Source organism: Mauremys reevesii, linkage group 2, assembly GCF_016161935.1.
Source record: "Mauremys reevesii isolate NIE-2019 linkage group 2, ASM1616193v1, whole genome shotgun sequence".
Taxonomy (NCBI): domain Eukaryota; kingdom Metazoa; phylum Chordata; order Testudines; family Geoemydidae; genus Mauremys; species Mauremys reevesii.
In genome coordinates, this window is record NC_052624.1 from 116395665 (window position 1) to 116416625 (window position 20961).

Below are 20961 nucleotides of genomic sequence, written 5' to 3' on the forward strand. Positions count from 1 at the left end.
TCTACATGTTTGTTGACACATCAAGGAATTCTAATCGACTGGTGAGGCATTGTGAGGATGGTGAGGCATGATTTCCTTTTACAAAAGCCATGTTGACTCGTCGACATATTGTGTTTATCTATGTTATTCTGTTATTTATTATTATTTGCCCAGTACTGAAATTAGGCTTACTGGTTTGTAATTGCCAGGATCACCTCTTGAACCTTTTTTTTTTTTAAATCACCATTAAGTTAGCTATCATCCAGTCATCTGGTACAAAGGCTGATTTAAGCAATAGGTTACATACTACATTTAGTAGTTTTGCACTTTCATATTTGAGTTCCTTCAGAACTCTTGAGTGAATACCATCTGGTCCTTTGTACTATTTAATTTACCAATTTGTTTCAAAACCTCCTCTATCGACACTTCAGTTTAGGTCAGTTCCTCAGATTTTTTTTAACCTAAAAAGAATGATTCTGGCATGGGAGTCTCTCCCTCATTCTCCTTAGTGAAGATCAATGTAAAGAACACATTTAGCTTCCTCACAACGGCCTTGTCTTCCCTGAATGCTCCTTTTGCACCTCAGTCAAATCAATGGCCTCACTGATTGTTTAGCAGGCTTCCTGCTTCTGTTTAGTTTTTGTGTCTTTTTTGCTAATTGCTCTTCAAATTCTTTTTTGGCCTGCCTAATTATACTTTTACACTAGACTTGCCAGAGTTGGTTACTTTCTATTTTCCTCAGGAGGATCTGATATCCATTTTTAAAAGATGTCTTTTTGTCTCTAACCACTTCTTTTACTTTGGTTAGCCATGGTCGCATTGTTTTGGTCCTCCTGTTTTTTGGTTTTGTTTTTGTTTATTTGGGGGTATACATATAGTTTGAGCCAACTTTCCCCTTTTTTTTTCATGGGCTGTCATTGCAATAGAATAAATCTATTCTAACCATATTTAAAATAAAAAAACCTCCTACATATCTATCACAGGATATAAGATGGCAGCAAGCCAGCATGCAGATCAAATAATGTAGAACTAGCTTTTTCTGAATCAATTTTAATAGCCACCATAGAATCCTCTTCCAAAATATTTGTTCTTCATAGCCTTTGAGGAATTTTGCCCATAACATATTAATGTAACAATTAGAGTATGGGTTTAATGTGCAACTTAAATATGCTAAATCCAAAATCAGTGCAATGCTCTAGGTTTCTTGGTAATTATTGAGCCCTTTTTATTCCAAAAGCAGGTGCCAAGCCTGTAGTAAGTATCTGTATTGCGATAAATATCTAGACCATAACAAACCACTCTACTTCTGATGTGGCAGGGAAGGAGGCTAATGTCTTTCCAGTATGTAGCCACCTTATACCTCCCAGCTAATGAGAATGAAATTTGTGTAGTATAGTAAATATGAGGCAGAAGCAATAAAAATAACCTATTCTGTTTTTGTATAAGTCTGCTTTTTTTACTACATATTAAATGTTTTGATTTTTTGTTAAGGACAGTGCTGTCCTCTCCAAAAAAGCAATGAGAGGTCTGAGCTCCTCTATGTAACTTAGGGTATGTCTACACTACGAGATTATTCTGATTTTACATAAACCATTTTTTTAAAACAGATTGTATAAAGTCGAGTGCACGCGGCCACACTAAGCACATTAATTCGGAAGTGTGCGTCTATGTACCGAGGCTAGCGTCGATTTCCTGAGCGTTGCACTGTGGGTAGCTATCCCATAGCTATCCCATAGTTCCCGCAGTCTTTCCCGCCCATTGGAATGCTGGGTTGAGATCCCAGTGCCTGATGAGGCAAAAAACATTGCCACTGGTGCTTCTGGGTACAGCCTCACCCCTCCCTCCGTGAAAGCAGCAGCAGCCAACCGTTTCACGCCTTTTTTCCTGGGTGAACTGTGCAGATGCCATTCCACGGCAAGCATGGACCCTGCTGAGCTCAATACCGCAATCATGGATGTTTTAAACACCTCGCGCATTCTCGTGCAGTCAATGCTGAGCCAGGACCTGCAAAGCCAGGCGAGGAGGCGGTGGCTACGGCAGAGCTGCGACGAGAGTGATGAGGACATGAACACAGAATTCTGTCAAACTGCGGGCCCCTGCGCTTTGGAGATCCTGCTGGTAATGGGACAGGTTCTAGCCATTGAACGCCGATTTTGGGCCTGGGAAACAAGCACAAACTGGTGGGACCGCATAGTGCTGCAGGTGTGGGACGATTCCCAGTGGCTGAGAAACTTTCGCATGTGTAAGGGCACTTTCATGGAACTTTGTGACTTGCTTTCCCCTGCCTTGAAGCGCCAGAATACCAAGATGAGAGCAGCCCTCACAGTTGAGAAGCAAGTGGCAATAGCCCTCTGGAAGCTTGCAACGCCAGACAGCTACCAGTCAGTCGGGAATCAATTTGGAGTGGGAAAATCTACTGTGGGGGCTGCTGTGATGCAAGTAGCCAAAGCAATCATTAAGCTGCTGCTACGAAAGATAGTGACTCTGGGAAATGTGCAGGTCATAGTGGATGGCTTTGCTGCAATGGGATTCCCTAACTGTGGTGGGCGATAGATGGAACCCATATCCCTATCTTGGCACCGGAGCACCAGGGCACCCAGTACATAAACCGCAAGGGGTACTTTTCCATGGTGCTGCAAGCACTGGTGGATCACAAGGGACGTTTCACCAACATCCACGTGGGATGGCCGGGAAGGGTTCATGATGCGCGCGTCTTCAGGAACACTACTCTGTTTAAACAGCTGCAGCAAGGGAATTACTTCCCAGACCAGAAAATAACAGTTGGGGATGTTGAAATGCCTGTAGTTATCCTGGGGGACCCAGTCTACCCCTTGATGCCATGGCTCACGAAGCCATACACAGGCAGCCTGGACAGTAGTCAGGAGCTGTTCAACTACAGGCTGAGCAAGTGCAGAATGGTGGTAGAATGTGCATTTGGCCGTTTAAAGGCACGCTGGCGCACATTACTGACTCGCTCAGACCTCAGCCAAACCAATGTCCCCTTTGTTATTGCTGCTTGCTGTGTGCTCCACAATCTCTGTGAGAATAAGGGGGAGACCTTTATGGCGGGGTGGGAGGCTGAGGCAAATCACCTGGCCGCTGATTATGCACAGCCAGACACCAGGGCGATTAGAAGAGCACACCAGGAAGTGGTGCGCATTAGAGAAGCTTTGAAAACCAGTTTCATCATTGGCCAGGGTACAGTGTGACTGTTGTGTTTGTTTCTCCTTGATGAACCCCACCCCCCTTGATTGACTCACAGCTTGCTTTCTAAGGAAATAAAGTCACTCTTATTTAAAAATCATGTATTCTTTATTACTTAATTATAAAAAGAGGGAGAGAACTGACAAGGTAGCCCAGGTGGGGTTTGGGAGGAGGATAGTAGGGAAGGAAAAGGCCACTAAAAAAATTTCATAATAATGAGAGCCTTTTCGTTGGGCTGTCCACTGGGGTGGAGTGGGTGGGTGCACGGAGCCTACCCCCACGAGTTCTTACTCGTCTGGCGGGTGAGGAGGATGTGGAACATGGTGAGGGGTGAGGGTGGTTATACAGGGGCTGCAGCGGCACTCTGTGATCCTGCTGCCGTTCCTGAAGCTCCACCATACGCCGGAGCATGTCAGTTTGATCACGCAGCAGCCCTAGAGTTGCATCCCGCCACCGCTGATCTTCCTGCCGCCACCTCTCATCTCGCGCATCTCTCCTCTCATCTCGCGCGTCCCTCCTGTCCTCACGTTGGTCCCTCCTGTCCTCACAGTCACTGGCATCTTTCCTGTACTTTGCTACCACGTCCTTCCACTCATTCAGATGAGCTCTTTCATTGCGGGTCACTTCCATGATTTCCGAGAACATTTCTTCTCGCGTCTTTTTTTTCCCCCGCCTTATCTGAGATAGCCTTCGGGACGGAGTAGGGAGGCTTGAAAAATTTGCAGCTGCATGAGGGAGGGAAAAAAGGGAGAGAAGTATTTAAAAAGATACATTTTAGAGAACAATGGTCATACTCTTTCACGGTGAACAACACTATTCATCTTACATAGCACATGTGTTTTCACTACCAGGTTGCATTTTGCATCTTAATATTGAGTGCCTGAGGCTTTGGTGTTACAGATCACAGACGCAGGTCCGGGCAGCAGAATTCGGCTTGCATGCGGCCATGGTAAGCCATTGTCTTTCGTCTTCTGCAGCCTTCATGTATCCAGCGCCCTCCTTTCCCAAATAACAAGCAAAGCCCGTTGAGTGCTGCTTCTTTCCTGTTAACGTGCAGCAGCAGAAACCACCCTGTGGCTGGTATCATGGAAGATCACTGCTAAACACATCCCCATTCCCCCTCCCCAATCGCGTGTCTGGTAGCAGGAAAGATCCCTGCTAGCCAAACGTGGAAAAGCTCAGCGCCAATCGCCTCCCCCTCTTCCCCCCGCTTGGCTACCTGCAGGGAAGGATTTCTTTTAAGCCACAGGCAAACAGCTCAGTAGGAATGGCCATCTCTGTCCCCTTACTTAAATTCCTGAATTTCAACCAGGTTACCATGAACGATATCACTCTCCTGAGGATAACACAGCGAGATAAAGAACGGATGTTGCTTGAATGCCAGCAATCACCGGGACCATACGCAGCTAGGCTTTGTCATGCAATGATACCAGATTACTTGCTACATGCATGGCGTGGTCAAGTGTCCTACCATGGAGGACGGAATAAGGCTGCGCTGCCCAGAAATCTTCTGCAAAGGCTTTTGGAGTACCTCCAGGAGAGCTTCATGGAGATGTCCCTGGAGGATTTCCGCTCCATCCCCAGACATGTTAACAGACTTTTCCAGTAACTGTACTGGCCACGAATGCATCCCAAGTCCTCAGGGCAAATTAATAATTAAAAAACGCTTGCTTTTAAACCATGTCTTATATTTACAAGGTACACTCACCAGAGGTCCCTTCCATGGCTTCATTGTCTGGGATAGTTGCTTGGGAGGGCTGGGAGGGTAATTCTGTCAGGGTGAGAAAAAGCTCCTGCCTGTTGGGGAGAACAGAGTGCTCTGTGCTCTTTGCAAGCTAGTCCTCCTCTTCCTCCTCATCTTCCCCGTCCGCAGAATCCTCAGCCATGGCTGCGATTACCACCCCCACCTCGGAATCCACAGACAGGGGTGGGGTAGTGGTGGCGGATCCCCCTAGAATTGCATGCAGCTCAGCATAGAAGTGGCATGTTTTCAGCCCTGCCCCGGAATTTTCGTTTGCTTCTTTGGTTTTCTGGTAGGCTTGTCTGAGCTCCTTAACTTTCACACGGCACTGTACTGAGTCCCTGGTGTGGCCTCTCTGCATCATGGCCTTGGAAATTTTTTCAAATGTTTTTTCATTTCATCTTTTGGAACGGAGTTCTGTTAGCACGGAATTCTCTCCCCATACAGCGATCAGATCCAGTACCTCCCGTGCGGTCCATGCTGGAGCTCTTTTTCGATTCTCAGGAGACTGCATTGTTACCTGATGAGCTCTGCGTGGTCACCTGTGCTGATGATCTCTCCACGCTGGGTGAACAGGAAATGAATTTCAAAAGTTCGCGTGGCTTTTCCTGTCTACCTGGCCAGTGCATTCGACTCCAGATTGCTGTCCAGAGCGGTCAAAATGGTGCACTGTGGGATAGCTCCCAGAGGCCAATACCATCGAATTGCAGCCACACTAACCCTAATCCAACATGGCAATACCGATTTGAGCGCTACTCCCCTCGTTGGGGAGGATTACAGAAATTGGTTTAAAGAGCCCTTTATATCGATATAAAGGGCTTCGTTGTGTGGACGGGTGCAGGGTTAAATCGGTTTAACGCTGCTAAATTCGGTTTAAACGCGTAGTAAGGCTCTGGTAGCATTTGTGCAGTAGTATGTGTGGAGTGAGTCCTCTTAAGGGAAGCACTGAGAGATCATGTAGTGGCATATATCCAATATGATTTCACTCCAGTTCAGTTACTGCTCTCTTGATCTCCAGATTTCTCACTGTCACACAGAACAGTTGAAAGAGGGGGTCAGATTCTACATGATGTTCCTTTTCTTGTCCTCTTCCATAGTAATACTTTACATCGTTTTATTTAGGGTTTAAAGACCCCACTTCAGCAATGTACTTAAGCATGTGCGTCATTTTAATCACATGAATAATCCCATTTAAGTTAATGAGGTGGGAACTAAGGTTTTACATGAGTTGCATAAAAAGGGACATGCTCTCCTCTTCCCCTGCAGTGGTTGCATATATGTGTCCCCTCTCCAGCCTGCCCCCCACAGTTACCCCCTTGCTTATTTTGAAGGTAGTTGATGTAGAAGACTTAAGCTGCATTTTGTTGTTTGGACTAAAGCAGATGGATGGCCCTTTAAAGGTCATCCTGAGAGCAGTATTTTCTCCTTTGTTTGCTAACCTACACCAGGTAGGAGTAATCAAGGACCAGAAAGGAGAGTGGCCCCAACCAAAGATAGCTTTTGCTGGTATTTTGATATTTACCTTTTTTTAGAGATTGCTACAATCCATGGAGCCCAATATTGTTGAAATTGTGGCCAGGTTTGTTTTCTGATAATTGTTCTTATTTTGATTAAAAAATGCAGAGGTCTACTCAGTTCAGATGGTAAACAGTGCCCCAAAATTAAAAGAGAACTTATTTGATCTTATCTCAGAGCCTTACAGCTTGGGTTTGTATTATTTTGGGGTTTTTTTCCTTTTATGAATTAGAGGAGAAGGATCTTCCGTCTCACTCATGTACAAAATACCTGTTGGTATTTTTCACAGCAAAATAAAGCAAAGCTTTTCTGGCTGGCTAGGTGTATGGGAAATTATTCAGTAAGTTTTGCACTGCACTGGCATAAGAGATATCATGGGTTCTCTAAGAATGATCTTTAAATTTTATAGTGTAAATTTACAACCCCTGCACAGTAATTCTCAGCTACTGCTTGGTAATAGTGACCATAATATAATTAAATTTAGCACTCCTGTGGTGGGGAAACCACCATAGCAGCCCAATACTGTAGCATTTAATTTCAGAAAGGGGGTCTACACAAAAGTGAGGAAGTTAGTTAAACAGAAATTAAAAGGTACAGTGCCAAAAGTGAAATCCCTGCAAGCTGCATGGATACTTTTTAAAGGCACCATAATAGAGGATCAATTTAAATGTGTACCCCAAATTAAAAAGCATATTAAGAGAACCAAAAAAGTGCCACCGTGGCTAAACAACAAAGGAAAAGAAGCAGTGAGAGGCAAAAAGGCATACTTTAAAAAGTGGAAGTTAAATCCTAGTGAGGAAAATAGAAAGGAGCATAAACTCCGGCAAGTGAGATGTAAAAATATCATTAGGAAGGCCAAAAAAGTGAAGAACAGCTACCCAAAGACTCAAAAGTAATAGCAACATTTTTTAAAGTACATCAGAAGCAGGAAGCCTGCTAAACAACCAGTGGGGCCACTGGATGATCAAGAGCTTAAAGGAGCACTCAGGGACGATAAGGCCATTGCGGAAAAGCTAAATGAATTCTTTACATCAGTCTTCACTGCTGAGGATGTGAGGGAGATTCCCAAACCTGAGCCATTCTTTTTAGGTGACAAATCTGAGGAACTGTCCTAGATTGAAGTGTCATTAGAGGAGGTTTTGGAACAAATAGATAAACTAAACAGCGATAAGTCACCAGGACCAGATGGCATTCACCCAAGAGTTCTGAAGGAACTCAAATGTGAAATTGCAGAACTACTAACTGTAGTTTGTAACCTATCATTTAAATCACCTTCTGTACCAAATGATTGGAGGATAGCTAATGTGACGCCAATTTTTTTAAAGGGCTCCATAGGTGATCCTGGCAATTACAGGCCAGTAAGCCTGACATCAGTACTAGGCAAACTAAGAACATAAGAATGGCCATACTGGGCCAGACCAGAGGTTCATCTAGCCCAGTATCCTGTCTACCGACTGTGGCTAGTGCCAGGTTCCCCAGAGGGAGTGAACCTAACACATAATGATCAAGTGATCTCTCTCTGGTTGAAACTATAGTAAAGAACAAAATTGGCAGACACATAGATGAACATAACTTGTTGAGGAAGAGTCAACATGTTTTTTGGAAAGGGAAATCATGCCTCACCAATCTGCTACATGTGGACAAGGGGAATCCAGTTGATATAGTGTACCTGGACTTACCGAAAGCCTTTGACAAGGTCCCTGTAAACGGGTCGACTCACCCCTGTGGCACCTCCTGCTGGTTGCTCTGCGACTTTAGCTCAGTCCAGCCCTGGAGCACCCTCTGCAGGCCGGTGATCCACCTGTTCATAGGCCCCCGTGTCCCTCCCTGGACCCGGTGCCCTTTTACATAGGGCGCTGCCCCCTAGCAGCAACCCCTTTCTCTCTCTGGGTCTCCCCTTCTCTCTCAAGGAACCCCCACCCTCTATCCCTACCTTGCCTCAGTATTGGCTACTGCCAGTCATTGTCTAGCCCCACGCTCTGGGGCAGACTGCAGTCTCAGCCTACTCATCACAGGCAAAGTTGGGTTTGGACCTGCTGCCTTGGTCTACCCCTAGGTTGCCCTCTGCAACCCCCAGTACCTTTGGCCCACTGCTAGACCGCAGCCTGGGGCTTTCTAGGCCGGAGCTCCCCGGCTCCTCAGCCTTCCCCAGCCCTGCTGCACTCAGGTATCTAGTCTCAAGCCCTAAGCAGCCAGGCCCATCTCTCTCTATCACCAGAGAGAGACTGTCTGGCTTCTGGCTCCCCTGCCTTCTTATAAGGCCCTGCTTCTCAGTTTGGGGCGTGGCCCCCAGCTGCAGCCACTTCTTCAATCAGCCCAGCTTTTTGGAGCAGCAGCTCTCAAGCCCTGCTAGGCCACTTTTAAACCCCTTAAAAACCCCAGAGCAGGGAATCCACCCTGCTACAGTCCCTCACCAAAGGCTCTTAAGCAAAGTAAACTGTCATGGGATACAAGGGAGGGTCCTCTCATGAACTGGTAACTGGTTAAAAGATAGGAAACAAAGGGTTGGAATAAATCATCAGTTTTCAGAATGGAGAGAGGTAAATAGTGGTGTTCCCCAGGGGTCTGTACTGGGACCACTCCTAGTCAATGTATTCATAAATTATCTGGAAAAAGGAGTCAACAGTGAGTTGGCAAAATTTGCAGATGATACAAAACTACTCAAGATAGTTGTCCCAGGCAGACTGCAAAGAGCTACAAAAGAATCTCACAGAACTGGGTGACTGGGTAACAAAATGGTAGATGAAATTCAGTGCTGATAAATGCAAAGTAATGCACATTGGAAAACATAATCCCAAATATACATATAAAATGATGGGGTCTAAATTAGCTGTTACCACTCAAGAAAGAGATCTTGGAGTCATGGTGAAGAGTTCTCTGAAAACATCCACTCAATGTGCAGCGGCAGTCAAAAAAGTGAACAGAATGTTAGGAATCATTAAGAAAGGGATGGATAATAAGACAAAATATCATGTTGCCTCTATATAAATCCATGGTACACCCACATCTTGAATACTGTGTGCAGATGTGGTCGCCCCATCTCAAAAAAGATATATTGGAATTGGAAAAGGTTCAGAAAAGGGCAACAAAAATGATTAGGGATATGGAACAGCTGCCATATGAGGAGAGATTAATAAAATTGGGACCTTTCAGCTTGGAAAACGGATTACTGAGGGGGGATATGATTGAGGTCCATAAAATCATGACTGGTGTGGAGAAAGTAAATAAGGAAGTGTTATTTGAATGAAATTAATAGGCAGCAGGTTTAAAAATAACAAAAGGAAGTAATTTTTCACACAGCCCACAGTCAATCTGTGGAACTCTTTGTCAGAGGATGTTGTGAAGGTCAAGATTGTAACAGGGTTCAAAAAATAACTAGATAAGTTCATGGAGGATAGGTCCATCAATGGCTATTAGCCAGGATGGGCAGGAATGGTGTCCCTAGCCTCTGTTTGCCAGAAGCTGGGAATGGGCGACAGGGGATGGATCACTTGATGATTACCTGTTCATTCCCTCTGAGGCACCTGGCATTGGCCACTGTCAGAAGACAGGATACTGGGCTAGATGGCTCTTTGGTCTGACGCAGTATGGCCATTGTTATGTTCTTAAGAAAACTCTTTCAATATAAAAATTTAATGCAACTTGAACCAAAGGTTACTATGTTGATCCTGTCACTATCTCTGAGGGATCATTCACTACTATCTCTTGTAACTAGCTTACCTTAAAAATGTCATCTCCTTCTCCATCCTGTGGCGCCATGAAGACTTGATGTAATAGTAGCATGCTAGTGCACTTTAAACTTTGAGACTGCCAATCCTTTTTTTCTCTGAGATTTGAAAATATTGACTCCTTATTTATTCCTCTTCTCCACTCAGGTAAATATCTCAGCTGTGGTATTCAACCTCTTACAGAAGGAGTGTGTGATAAAAACTAGAAAATGTTTCATCCTGTAAGATAGAGGTGCTACTCACCCTGAAAGATTTCTTACGTCTTGAACTAGTGAATGAGCCAGACTACCATCTTAATGGTTATCATTCATCCACAGCAGCTAAACAGTTTCCCATTCTGTAGCTCCTTTTCTGTTGCACCATTTGTCACAGAAAGTGCCATTTTATTGAATGCAAATGGAAATAATATTGATCTCCAGGCACCAAAACTCCCGTTCTATTAGAATAGGATAAACAAACTCTAGCACTGTCTCATTTTAGCTTATCAAAAGGACAACAGATTGGGGACATTGATTTGGCATACTGAGACTTCTTGAAATTCAGACCGTTTTCTGAGCATCAGTGGTTAGGTTTTTTTTTTAAGAGACTTGGGCATGATCCAAATATTTAAAAAAATTGCATACTGAGATATTTCCTATTCCAAGGCCATGAGAAGACAAATAGCCCCAGCATTTCTCACCACCCATGCATGCAGTTCCACTGCCAAGATAAAATCTATTACCTGTGCTTCTAGAGTGGAAATGAATAAAATATATTCTACTGAAAGTGCACAGATGGCTTGAAACCACTTACATAATGTACAAAAATAATCCTTTTTCATTACTATTTAGATTTAACTCCACATAACCTGTCAGTTGCTTTCCAGATGAAAATCACTGATTTCCAGCATTCCTACAAGATTATTAGTATTTACTATTTTATTTTGTAGTGTACACAAGTGTGGTATATACTTCACAGGAAACATAAGACAAGTCCATGCTCCAAAAAGCTTCTGTTTTAGATTATAGTCTTAAGAGACAAGTGAAGTTACAACCTGGAAGAAAAGGAGCAAGGAAGGGCATAGGCTAAAGACATGATTAAACATCGCTTCAGGTTAGACAACATATGTCCTGATAGGTCAAGAAAGGTATTAAAACATGTTTTTGGTAAATGATGTACTGAAATGGGTTTTAGGAAGGATTTGAATGAGATGAAAGGCTGGCAGATATATTTTGAAAGAAGCAGCATGGAAGAATACTTGAGATATTTGTGAGAGAAGATGAGAGGTATCAAGGCCAGCCCTTATTCATTGAGAGTACAGGTGGAGTGACTCTGCAGGAGGGCATCTACTATACCCCTTTCATAATAGGGAATTAGTTCCTTCACTGGTTCTGATTAGGATGGCACAGAAGGGAGCTTTGAAGGGGCCACTGAGTCTATTTTTACGCAATAATGCATAGCTCCAATTTATGAAAGCATTGAGATGCATTTGAAAACCAAAAGAGCCACTGGTAGAGATGGTCTTATTCAAAGAAATAAAGAATTAATCTCTCATCAGTTAGTAACCACTAGACTATTGGTTGCTTGTCACTGCAAATGAAAAAATTGACCAAATTAAATAAATGACTAAAAAAATGTTATAAAAAGTATATCAAGTACATACACTGTAAAATTAGAGAAAGGGGAAATACTTAGTGATTATTACTTATTTGTATTACCATAGCATTTGCTTATCATTTATTCATTACTAAGAGAGAATGCACTCACCTGCTAAAGAAATATTACTATTTAAAAAAAAACCAAATGAAATAAGTATAATGGATTTGCATTGGTTTGTTGTTGTCTAAATACAGTTCTTTGCACAAAGAAGGTGAGACAATGTGTCTTGGGTTGTGTAAGAAGGATCATCTGTAACTTGGTATCCCCCCCCAAAAAGAAAAAGTTGACTGCATTGTTACCTAATATTTCTCTAAACAAAGTGATCTGTTTGTTTTTGTAATTGTTAATATTCTATTTATGGTACACACATGGTGGTGATCTGTAATAGTACTCCTATTTCCTAACACCTTTAGTCTCAGTAGTGTTTTGTTGAACAAATAGTTCTATTTATTTCAATTGCATTGATAAGGCATACCTCAAAGTAAGGTTGATATAATTTGGTCCTACATAAATAGATGTAAAAATGCATACTTCTGGAGTGTACGGGAGTGGTGCTTAAGGGGTAAATAGTATACTAAATCTCTAGTTTAGTGTAGGAGCCAGTGCTTCCTTACCTCAGATACAATTCTAGGAGAGAGATTGAAGATCTTATCACATGCTCTGTCAAAATATAAAGGGAATGCTAAATATTTAGACTGTGTCACCTGGTGGCTCCTACATTACATTACAGAAGCACAAGGTGTGCATGTGATGTGTTGACCGATGACTGTGTTATTCCTTACACAATCATGCTGTTTGAAAAAAAGAGGGTATCTTACAGGTTTGTTTGCTGTTTTTTTGCAGAGTCATTTTCTGTCTCAAACAGAGAACTGTGTGATGAAGAGAAAGAGATAGTACATTTCCCAATATGTGAAGGCACCTCCCAACCTGAGCCCTCATGTTCAGCTGTCAGAATAACAGCGAATAAAAACTATCGAAGTAAAGCCACTCAGGAGGGAGCTTTGAAAAAGATGCATGAGGAAGAGCATCACCAGCAAATGTCAATTTTACAACTGCAGCTGATACAAATGAATGAAGTGCATGTGGCAAAAATACAACAGATAGAAAGGGAGTGTGAGATGGCTGAAGAGGAACACAGGATAAAAATGGAAGTGCTAAATAAAAAGAAAATGTATTGGGAGAGAAAACTGCAAACCATCACAAAAGAATGGCCTGTATCATCCTTTAACAGACCCTTTCCTAATTCACCCTAGAATTTATGGTGGGCCGAGAAAATCTGGTTGAGCACATTGTTACTAAGGTGTATTGGCAAGAGGGTCTATTAAAATTAATGTAGTGTGACAGAATGGATGTTCAGTCAATAGTGAACATGTTTGGACTCCTTAATACCATCTAGGAATACAGATTGGATGAGTCTAATAAGGGAAAGTTCTATAGTTCATTTGTGGGTGAGCGCTGAAAGTAAATTGTCTCTTCTTTGAGTTTCAGATATGCGCAGTAGTACTTGTGAATTGTGAGCATAACGTTTGTTCCTCTCTCAAGTTCCAACCACTGTTTTTAAATCTAGGAAGTTCCTATAGAGTAGACACACCTGAAATTTGAGTATGTTTTAAAACTTCGGCTTTACAACTTTACACTTTAAATTATATTGCTTGTTTTCTAGCCCTTTCCTCCATTTCCTGGTTGAAGGCGGGAGTTGGAGTCATTCTTTGTTCTCACACTGAACACCGCAGATATTTGACAGGCAGTAACCCAATTGCTATACAGGGACATAGAGGAAATCCCCTCCCCCTTTCTTTTTTTATTATTATTTTATTTATTATTCCTTCTCTGCAGCAGGTAAGTGAAAATGAAGGAGCTGGTGAGGAGACAAGAGGACCATTCTAGTAGGTAATTTGCAGGGAAAGGAAATCAAAACCTCCAACCAGCTGGCTGATTGAGACGATGATTTGGCACTGGCCTGCTAGCTGCTAGGGCCATAACTGTTGGAAAGAGGGAAAGAGGATATTTTCCCAGAAGCAGCTACCTTTGGCTGTCCTCTCTCAGTCCTATCCTATCACCCAGCTATATATGCAGGAACTAGAAATATGTGAGGGAAGCATGCTACTGAAACTGCTAGAGAAAGAAGCCAGCCCCTTAACTGCACTGTACACCTGACATCATTCTGTGGATAAAAGCTTTGCTGCTGCTTCATGTAGTTCTTAAGAAGCAGCTGGCTGGCTATCTTGCCAACAAGCAATTCCTCCCAGCAGCCAGCTAATGGATTTAGATCTTGCTCCTTATTAGAAGTGAGGTCTGTTGTGGATCCTGCTCTTTTCTCACCAACTCAACATACTTATAGAGGTAAAGGCAGATTTTTACTTGGTGCAGTGCCCTATACCTGTGAATTCTCTCTGCTTGACTATGTCCCACATGTCAGCCCAGAGCCACCCTGCCTCTGCTATCAACCAGGGATTCCTGTTGTCTTTATTTACTTATATGTATCAGAATAGCACCGAGAGGCCTCAAGAGAAACTGGTGCCCTCTTGTGCTAGGTGCTACACAGACACATAATAAAAGATTGCCCCGCCCTGAAGATCTTAGTCTAAAGAAGACAAGGGCTGGGAAATGGGCAATATGAAACCAAGGGTAAAGTATTAAAGTGCACATTTAGAGGTTTACTCTAAAGGATCTTCCTCTATCTGAAAAGGTGTTTTGGAGGGAGAGGCATTTTAAATAAGTGACAAAGAATGAGCAGAAAACTCCTTATTTTTTATTTAGTTATAAAATTGAGAGTTCCATTATTTTAAATGTATTTTTCCCCACAGATAATGGTTAATAAGGAGAAAACCATACATTAGCAATATTTTTCAAATGAAAACAAATTTTAAAAGGTGTCATCCTCCCTCTGTTGTGTTCCACCTCCCACCTCTTCTCTGGATTTCCTTCCTCCTGCAAGGTTTCGTATTTATTTTTCTCTTGGTCATTTTTCCCTGCCACTGATGCATACTTGTAGGCTTTGCTCCTGTTAGTCATAATATGCTGCCTGCACCACAATGGTGAAAGAGAAGAGAATGATGCTGTTTCAGTGCTGCTTCTCCTGAATGATTGACAAAATCAGTTCTGGCAGAGATGGAGCAGGCACAAACATGAGGCTGCTATGAAACAAAAGGGCAATTCTAGTGGGTGGCAAAATCCCATTCTCAGTGTGGATGGACTCCCTCTTCTGGCAAATTGGCTGTAGGAAGGAGAAGACAGTGGAGCCGAAGAGTACTAATTCTGTTGGCCCGAAAGGAACACAACATTGGAGTGTGGGACAATAATCTATGACTCAGGGTAGGGGGAATTAAAGAGGAGAACTGGGGTTGGGGAGGGCAATTCTTTGGTCTGAGGTCTTGATCTGTGGTTTAGGGGGTGAGAATGCTTTGAGTGGAGATGGTGATGGCCCATGCACCTATGAAAAAAGGTGGGATGGAGGAGACTATATATTAGTGTCACACTGACACTGACAAGGCCCTTCCCATACTGCTACTGGCTGAAAACCACTCAGAACTACACAGTGTAAAAAAATAGGTAAGGTATCAGAAGGTGAGGAAAAGAGACATCTTGAGAGTTGGGGAGGGAGCAAGAGTGATGAGAGAATGTAGATTTGAATGGGATGGGCCTAGAAGACAATACAGCATGCTCCAAGGAGATTGTGATATCACTTCATTTTTTACTCTTTATGGTGATAGCACTGCTTATGAGATACATTGTTTTTATGTTTATATTCCAAAGAAATTCATTTAAATTATGCATATTTTCAGATTACCAAGTGGGTGATGTCTCAGATTGGCAATACACTCTTAGAGCCTTATTCACACAGAGGAGTGCTTGAAACCAAAATGTACAGCATTTGGAGTGGGCAAGAGGGCCTTTGAATTCAGTCACTGTTGTAAAAAAGTATAGCAGAAGGATTGGAAAGAACCAAGGTAAAGAGTTTAAGGAAAGAATAGCTAGTGTGAGTATTATGCCTAGGGACATGGTATTGAGTACCACAAGATGTCTGGAGACATTGGAACAATATTTATATAAGGAAGTCTTACTGATCCAGCTAGACTTACAGAATGATTATTCCCTGTATTGTCCTAATATATATCCCCTTGGATAACACTTAAAATTGTTCCTCTCTCTTCTTTCTGGCTTACATCCTTATATCCTCCATTAGCTGTTTGGCCAAGATTCTTAGTTTTTTTCTAAATCTTTTCTCATAAGTAAATCCCAGCAGCCCTAAACTATTCATTTCTTGTCTCTGAATTTCCTCCAACTTGTTTACATCTTTCTAGTATTAAGGTACCCAGAACTGAACATGATGGGCCAAAATTATCCCTGGTTTAACTCCATGGATGATAAATTATACCAGAGAGGCATTTGGCCCAGAGTTCCAGTTGTGGTCTATTTGTTCATACAGAGAGAAAGTGTCATCTCCCTGGCCATGCCATGATGCATCTGCTTATATTGTCCAATATCACATTGACTTTTTTTACTGCTACATCAAATTGGAGCTCATCTAATTTGCTATCCACTGTCACAAGAAAGTCTTTTTCTGCATTACTTGTTTCAAAATTTCTGTGTCTCAAGATCTGTTTCATTATTCCCCAGCAATACAAGCTTGCATATTTCCAGGTAGAATCTCATTTTGCTGTTTTCTGCCTTTGGCTTTGATCATACTCAACCCAAGATCTGTGCACAGAGTGGACCCTCCTTGCATAGCTCCACTTATTGCATGGCACAGTCACATACACGTTCTGCTAGACCCTATGAGGGGCCCTTTGGGGACTTGGCAAAGGAAGTGGGGAAGACTGGGTAAGCTAAGAGAAAGAAGCGGGTAGAGGGAAATGTTGTTTCCTATCCAGCTCTACAGAGCTCAGACAGGAAAGACTATGGCCCCAGGCTGTAATCTCTTCAGCTGAGTCCTCCCTCAGGACCAGAGCTGGTTCAGCAGCAGTGTCTGCATAGGCGGCCCTGGCCTTCCATTCCCTGGGGATGTTTGGGGTGGGCTCAGTGGCCTTTTCCAACACTCCCTGCCCATAGGATGATCATAGAATATCAGGGTTGGAAGGGACCTCAGGAGGTCATCTAGCCCAACCCCCTGCTCAAAGCAGGACCAATCCCCAACTAAATCATCCCAGCCAGGGTTTTGTCAAGCCTGACCTTAAAAACCTCTAAGGATGGAGATTCCACCACCTCCCTAGGTAACCCATTCCAGTGCTTCGCCACCTCCTAGTGAAAAAGCTTTTCCTAATATCCAATCTAAACCTCCTCCACTGCAACTTGAGACTATTACTCCTTGTTCTGTCATCTGCCACTACTGAGAACAGTCTAGATCCATCCTCTTTGGAACCCCCTTTCAGGTAGTTGAAAGCAGCTATCAAATACCACCTCATTCTTCTCTTCTGCAGACTAAACAATCCCAGTTCCCTCAGCCTCTCCTCATAAGTCATGTGTTCCAGCCCCCTAATCATTTTTGTTGCCCTCTGCTGGACTCTTTCCAATTCTTCCACATCCTTCTTGTGGTATGGGAGGAATCTCCATGAAAGGATTCACATGGAAAGTTCCTTGTCTAGAGCCCTACCCATAGGCCTTACCATGCAAGGAGAATAATCTCTTTTTTCCCCCTAATATCTCTAGGACCTGTTGTATTGTTTCTCTCACCTTCCTGGTGCTTACAGCCAGTTTTTCCTCACCTGCTGTACTGGCACAACCTTTGATTGACAACTACTTCAATTTTCTGTTTAAAGAATGCTGATTTCAGCCATATTAGATACACTTTTAGAGTTAACCCTTCTTCTTGTTTAAATGGGCCCATTGTATGTCTAGTATTTCTTTTTCCCAGGTATTCTTTAGAGTTCTTACTTGCTGAACCAGTTTGGCCAGACTTAACTCATTCATCTTTATTTTTTCCTTCAACCCCCAACTGTCTCTCCTGGGCCACATCCTCAGCCCAAACTTCAGCAACTGTGTGCTGCCCTAAAGAGTGAGCCAGGCATTTCCCTGCTATAAGGGAATCCCCTGGGTGACATAAAGCTGGCATAGCCAGCTCTGTCAGCACCTGCTTTTCCTCCCCACTGTGTAGGGTGTGTGTTGGAGCAAGGCTAAAGTACACAGTACTCTGACCTATCACTGGTCAGTGGAGTGGTCCTTATAGGGGACTGCTGCAGCTGACATAATTTAGATCAGCACTTAGGCTGTTCTAAATTATGCTAGGATCAAAGCAGTCCCTTGCAGCCCTGGGACTAGGGGAACTGAAAGGAAGATTCAGAGCCAAATTCTTGTTTCATTTCCATTCCTCCTTACTTGTTTCTGTTTTTTTAGTCTCAGATTTGAATGGTTCCTCCTAAAGACATATTTTTTCTATAATTCTTCTGATGCATGTTTTATTTTTGTGCCAAACTCGTAAAGTCCATCAGTTCAGTCCTATGGTTTCATACATGTGGGTAGTTTATTCAAAGATGTTTTGTATGTGTCAGGCACAGATAGCAGTTTCACCTTGTGTTTTTCATGCTCTATGTCCTTACTCAATGGAGTTCCTGATGTCTGTCTCATTATTAATCTATTTCACTGTACATGCCTTTCTGTAAATACTTCAGACACCATCCACCTTTTCTTCTTTTTCTGTCTTCTGTCAGACATTGAGAGGTAATCACAATATCTTTGTAATGTGAGTATTAATGCATTACTAAAATTAATATATTTAGATTAGTAAAACAAACATAATAAAAAGATTGTAGAATAATATGACAGAAATGTTAACATGATTTAAGAATTTTTATACAAGGCAGATGGTCAATAATTTTGAAGAATGAAGAGAACTTGTTGCCAACTGTAAAAATAAAAGAACTACCAATTTTGTGCCAGTAGAAAAATACACAGTGCTCTTTGCTCTTCCAAACTCATAGAATTATTGTGGTGCTTTTGAATTCTGGGGGATTTTGCTTTTTTATATATTTTTTAAACATGGAATTGCATAGAACAAGTCAGTTCACTTAGATGTAAAGTAAGTACACAGGGGAATGTAGATAGACTTTATGGCATAATAAAAGAGCACATTAGCACATTGGATATGCCTACAAAATTTCAGATACTTAGACATATTTGTTGATGCCTCCCTCCCTACAACATTCTCATAGTCCCGTTTCCTCCCTTCAGTACTTTGAGTCTTCTCCCTCTGGTTGCACTGTGTTTGATATTCTCCATGGGTTACCAAAGTTCTTTCCTCTAGTGCCAGCAGTTTATCTTTCAAGGGAGTTTGTGAATGGGCCAGATCCACTGCACAATATGTCCTCTCAGTACGGTCTTTCCTAAAAAACATTCCCAAGGTTTGCCTTTGTTTGTATTTTGTCAGGCACTAACTATACCAAACAAAGCTTTGGGTCAGGAATGCAAAGAGTTCACCACAGACAATTTTCCTAGCTTCTTCTCAAACTGACTTAATTTTGTGGTTTCTCCTTGCAGGACTTCCTGTATCTCCCTCTAGCTCTCCTATTTCAGAGAGCCACTGAGTGCTGATTTCTGAGTTGATTATACAGATACCCGCCTAATCTGGCTATCACTGTGAGTCAGCTGAATCGCTCTGCACTTACACACATGGTCCTAAGACATTCTCAGATGTTGAAGGCTCCCCTTCCTCCACCCTCCTCTAAACAGCATCCCTTTGAGAAGATGGACTACATATCCCTCACACCCAGCCTCTGGTCAACTTTTCTTTGGGGATCTAGGGACCTACCCTTTCTGGCAGTAACAATAATAGGCTGCAAAAAGTGCTAGACTTTTCTACTTGTCCCCAAATTATACTGAATGGAAATTGTGTATGTTTGATGGCTGTATGCCCCAGAATGCATGCTGTGTGCAAAAGGTATTTGAGAGTTATTTCTCTGATAGTTGGAGTCAAGCAGGCAGGCTGCCAAATGTGCTGGGCACAACAATCAAGGAAAGAGAATGAGGAGGAGGGCCCATTGGACAGTTATGGGAGATAATCAGCTGTGTTGATGGGAGAATGCAGATGGGGTCACAGTGGATGATCAAACTGATAAGAACCAAACAGTATCTTTGTCCAGTCTTCTGACTGATCTTGAAGAAACTTTTCAATATTTAGAATAGCTAGAAATCTTCTTTTCCCCTTCCTTTCCCTGCTAAGAGCAGGCTAGATGGAAACTAGATAATTCTTTCCTTTAAAAAACAGTAAGCTAGATTTTAGATAGTGCTTATTATTTAATTTAATTTCTTAGTTTGTTTTTATGTATCTTAGAATTGTAAGTGTGTTGTTTTCTTTGTTATGCTTTATAAGCACACTATGGGCTATATTGCTCAGTTCCCAGCTCTGGAGGTTAAAATCTCTATTTAGCCATGTTTGTTGTCATGAGGGGAGGACAGAAGTGGGTTCACATTGCATATAATTTGTGCCATATCATTCCCATCTTTGAACCCTTCTCAGAGATCTAAGGCCATTCTTGAATGCTCCTGTATCAGAAGTTGGTGTTAAATGCCAAGTTGTAATTATTTATTATTTGTACAGCACCAACCAGGTGGTAGGTACAGTGATGGAATATAAAACCACCAAGCTGTGTAAGGTGAGTTTATTTATTTTTTTACCAGACTTACTCCAGAATATAGACTGCATCACAGGAATCTGACTGGGAGATTCATTTGGCCAAGTCATGGCCTGGTACTCCATGTTTCCTTGGCAGAAGTCAAATATAGGGGAATAGGGTCAATGTTTTGTAAGGTCAGATGCATTCTGCAGCAGTTCAGTCCAGGACTTTGGATACTTAACCTGTTACTCTCAGTGAGGTCTTGGATTAAAAACTGTTGAACTAACCATCTAAGTATCCCAAAGAAATTATTTCTGAAGTTGATGAGCTCTGTTAATTTTTGAATACCCAAGACTGTTGATCCAGGGGAGTTTGGGGGGAGGGATAACTCAGTGAGCATTGGCCTGCTAAACCCAGGGTTGTGCATTCAATCCTTGAGGGGGCCACTTAGGGATCTGGGGCAAAATCAGTAGTTGGTCCTGCTAGCAAAGGCACGGGGCTCGACTCAATGACCTTTCAGGGTCCCTTCCAGTTCTAGGAGATAGGTATATCTCCATATATTATACATCAGTAAGAAATCCTATATGTTTTCTAAAGATCTTTTGGA

At 42.4% G+C, this 20961-nt stretch overlaps 1 protein-coding gene across 6 annotated transcripts in view; it reads left to right on the forward strand.

Moving 5' to 3' along the window:
* Positions 1 to 16570, forward strand: part of MSANTD3 (Myb/SANT DNA binding domain containing 3) — a 28538-nt gene extending 11968 nt beyond the window's left edge. For all 6 annotated transcript variants that reach the window (XM_039521776.1, XM_039521774.1, XM_039521778.1 and 3 more), the window contains one exon: positions 12649 to 16570. In XM_039521776.1, the coding sequence (XP_039377710.1) occupies positions 12649 to 13058 (410 nt within the window). In that variant the 3' untranslated portion in view covers positions 13059 to 16570. The remainder of the gene's footprint in view (positions 1 to 12648) is intronic.
* The last annotated feature ends 4391 nt before the right edge of the window (positions 16571 to 20961 follow it).